This window comes from Amphimedon queenslandica, unplaced genomic scaffold (assembly GCF_000090795.2).
Source record: "Amphimedon queenslandica unplaced genomic scaffold, v1.1 AMPQUscaffold_11994, whole genome shotgun sequence".
Lineage (NCBI taxonomy): Eukaryota > Metazoa > Porifera > Demospongiae > Haplosclerida > Niphatidae > Amphimedon > Amphimedon queenslandica.
The window spans coordinates 10,796-13,991 of NW_003547767.1; the positions used below are offsets into that span (position 1 = coordinate 10,796).

The following is a 3,196-nucleotide window of genomic DNA, read 5'->3' on the forward strand; positions in this document are numbered from 1 at the left end:
TGCTATAAAGAAAAACTACTCACACAAGTCATATCTTGTGCAGGTGGGTGTGGTTGTGGGTGGAGTCAAAGATGACGTACATTGAATAGGTTGATATGGGAGGAGTACCAGCAACACTGGTTAATATTGTGTCAAGACGTCAGCCATTAGCAGTGGCATATTTATGTGATTATTTAGAAACAACTAGTTTAAATTCAAATAGAAATGGAAGAGAAAGTAGACCCAGTTTATTATCAGGTACTGATTCACCTAGTGATCTAACTATGATGTATAAAACATATGTATAATGTATTATAGTGTACACTAGGAACATGTGTATGTACTAGTATATAATGATGATTATGATATTTTGAGATTTTCTACTTTTTCTTTAATTTCAAAATTTTGAATTAAATAAATCTATTAATAACAATAATAATTGATAGTTGCTTAAAGTAGAGAGAGAGAATCATGTGTGTGAAAGAGGGATAAAAGTCTTTCTAGTATCTAGTTTATTCCAGTTTTCCAGTTTTATTGGAGCGACTACTTTAATATTTCATTATACGTTTGTTATAATAATCAGCAACATAAATGTATCCATCCTTATCCAGTGCTACACCCCATGGACAAGATAATCCTGAGATTAATTTGACTTGTTTCCTGTCAGGACTCAAGACATGAAGATAACTGTTGTTACATGATACAAAGATATATCCTTCATCATCAATAGCAATACCATCAGGACTACTAAAGTTACCAGCTGGATTATTGTATGTATCAAGATGAGTTTTACCATCAGGAGAGAAGACTTGAACATGATCTTGACTCCAATTGGTAATGTGCATCTTTCCTTCATTATCAACTGCTACATCAGTTGCATCACCATCACATTGCATGACTTGTACAAATGTACCATCTTCTTTAAACACTTGTACTCTACTGTTGTTGTGATCAGCTACTAATATATTACCTTTACCATCAGTAGACATACCACGAGGATTAGAGAGTTGTTCATTTCCATTACCTTTACTACCAAACTGACCAATATACTGACCAGTAGTAGCTGAGAAACACTGCACACGATGAAGAGTATCATCAGACACATAGAGCCTGTCTCCTACCAGCAATAAACCCCAAGGCTTGCCAAACTGTCCATTACCATTACCTTTAGATCCAATCCTTCTTACTGCAGTACCATCGTCACCAAATACCTGAACAAAGCCATCATTACTACTAGCAAATACTTCACCATTAGTATGAACAGCAACACCGTGATTATAATACCCTACACTAAAGGATCTCTGGTTAGTTAGTGTGGTATAGTCTCTTGATGCTTTTACTGACAGTTGATAAGGACTACCTTTAATATGGTGACCTCTTATAGTCACTGATAGTTCGTATCCACCAATACTTTGAAGTGTGCATGATACAATGGCTGTGTTCTTATCATTAACTATAACAACTCTACCCTCCTCTTTACTGCCATCACTTTTGATGAAGGAACCCTTCAAATAGCTTGCTGGTAGAGACACTTTGAATTTCCTTTCTTTCTTTACTGTTGCCAGTGGAATAGCTAACCCACTATCAATGGAGTATGCATCTACATCTATATCTACCTCAGAGACACTTCCAAACTCATTGATTTCTTTACTTAAAGTAGACGTATCTAAACGCGTTAAAATGGCTCCTTTGTCTTCTATTTCTAGAGGTAGTTTCTTATACTCTTCAATGCATTCCTCTAGTTGATTCGTGATTAACTTCTTAACACTGAGAACCTCACCTGGATCAGTACGCTCACTCACTGATGATGCAAGATCACGACCATGAGAAACCTGTTTTACCAGTTTACGAAACCCGTCCAACTGCTTCTTGACAGATTTCCTCTTAGCCCTAGCAATCTCTTCTGTCCCCATTAGTAGATCATTGCATCTCTTATCTAAAGCAGCTTTAAGCTCTTCAAATGTTTCCTTGATTTCCTGCCTTACTTCTTCTTTACGTGTTGCTATCTGCTCTAGCATCTTCTCTCCATTAGCAATAGCTTTAGTGACTTTAGGAATGACTCCATCACAACTAGCAACACTTTCCTTTAATGCTTTACGTGCTGTGTCACCTTCATCAAGGTAATAATTGTAATTGTGACTTTTATGCTTAACATTGAGACAAATTGGACAAACCAGTTTATTGCAATCGTTGCAATAGTACGTCAGCTTTTGGTCTAAATGACGTGCACAGTAAACTGCCTCATGCTTAATAGCAGGCAATTCTACAGATTCCTTTGCTTCTAGACAGATTAGCTTGTGATCGGCTTCTTTCTTGCTTCGTTTATGACTTTTTTTACAATGCTCACACAGGAACAGGCCACAATCACAGCAATACACTACAGCTGCATCACTGGAATCATCAACGCTACATTTATCACACGGTATTGCTTCTTTGCTATCAATTTTCTTTTTGATCGAAGCCTCTCTTGATTTATGTCCAAACCAAAGGTTTTGAGTGAGACCTTCAATTTTACCATCAGGTAAATTAACGCTAGTGTCACACGTCGGACACTTTAATGAGGTATCAGGACTACCTTGCTTCCCTTTAGCTTTTATTAGACACTTCTTACAGAATGAGTGAAGACAGGGAAGCATGAGGGGGTCAGTGTAATACTCTGAACAAACCTCACAAGTCATACTTACAGTAACGGTTGGACTTTTGTTTCCCATTTCCTATAAATAAAATAAATCATTACAATACCACTGAGTCTGAAGTATGTTACTTTAAGAATAGTTCTTAGTCAAAATTAAAAGCAGGAGAATAGGTGAAAATGAACAGAAGATACTCCGCGATCGGCCGCAGCCGCTAGCAGTACCCCTACCTTAAAGTACCTTTATTTATTAAGTGGGCGGTTTACTGGTTGCAATCCGGCATCAGCACATGGCGTCCAATGGTGATGCTGGTTTCAAGGTCTCAGTGGAATCACTCCATACTACAAGAGTCAAGGAGATCAACTATGATGGAGAAGAGATATATGAAGGGTAACAGTCATTTATTGTAATAATCCAGAATTTACCATTTCTTCACTCATAATAAAATAATTATTATTTATTTTGTAAATAATATAGACTATTATGGTAGTCTGGTTAGTCATAGCATCCAAATCATAGGCGTAGGAATGATTCAAAAGTTGGGGGGGCTCAACATTAAAAAGCATGACTTAGCATGTGAACAT

General features: G+C 37.0%; 1 protein-coding gene and 1 long non-coding RNA gene across 2 annotated transcripts; one reads left to right on the forward strand and one right to left on the reverse strand.

Moving 5' to 3' along the window:
• Nucleotides 1-195, forward strand: LOC109588586 (uncharacterized). Its single transcript, XR_002188255.1, has 2 exons — nt 1-43; nt 90-195. It is a non-coding gene; the product is annotated as an uncharacterized LOC109588586 (long non-coding RNA).
• Nucleotides 196-527: 332 nt separating this feature from the next.
• LOC105315018 (E3 ubiquitin-protein ligase TRIM71-like) lies at nt 528-2,827 on the reverse strand. Its single transcript, XM_020004728.1, has 2 exons — nt 2,744-2,827; nt 528-2,693 (listed from the first exon to the last, which is right to left on the reverse strand). The coding sequence occupies exon 2, from the start codon at nt 2,688-2,690 to the stop codon at nt 528-530; it is 2,163 nt and encodes a 720-aa protein (XP_019860287.1). The 5' UTR covers nt 2,691-2,693; nt 2,744-2,827.
• Between the last annotated feature and the right edge of the window lie 369 nt (nt 2,828-3,196).

What these genes read in the sequence shown, in the direction of transcription:
- LOC105315018 (XM_020004728.1), bottom strand. Translation starts at nt 2,690, where the DNA reads ATGGGAAACAAAAGTCCAACCGTTACTGTAAGTATGACTTGTGAGGTT.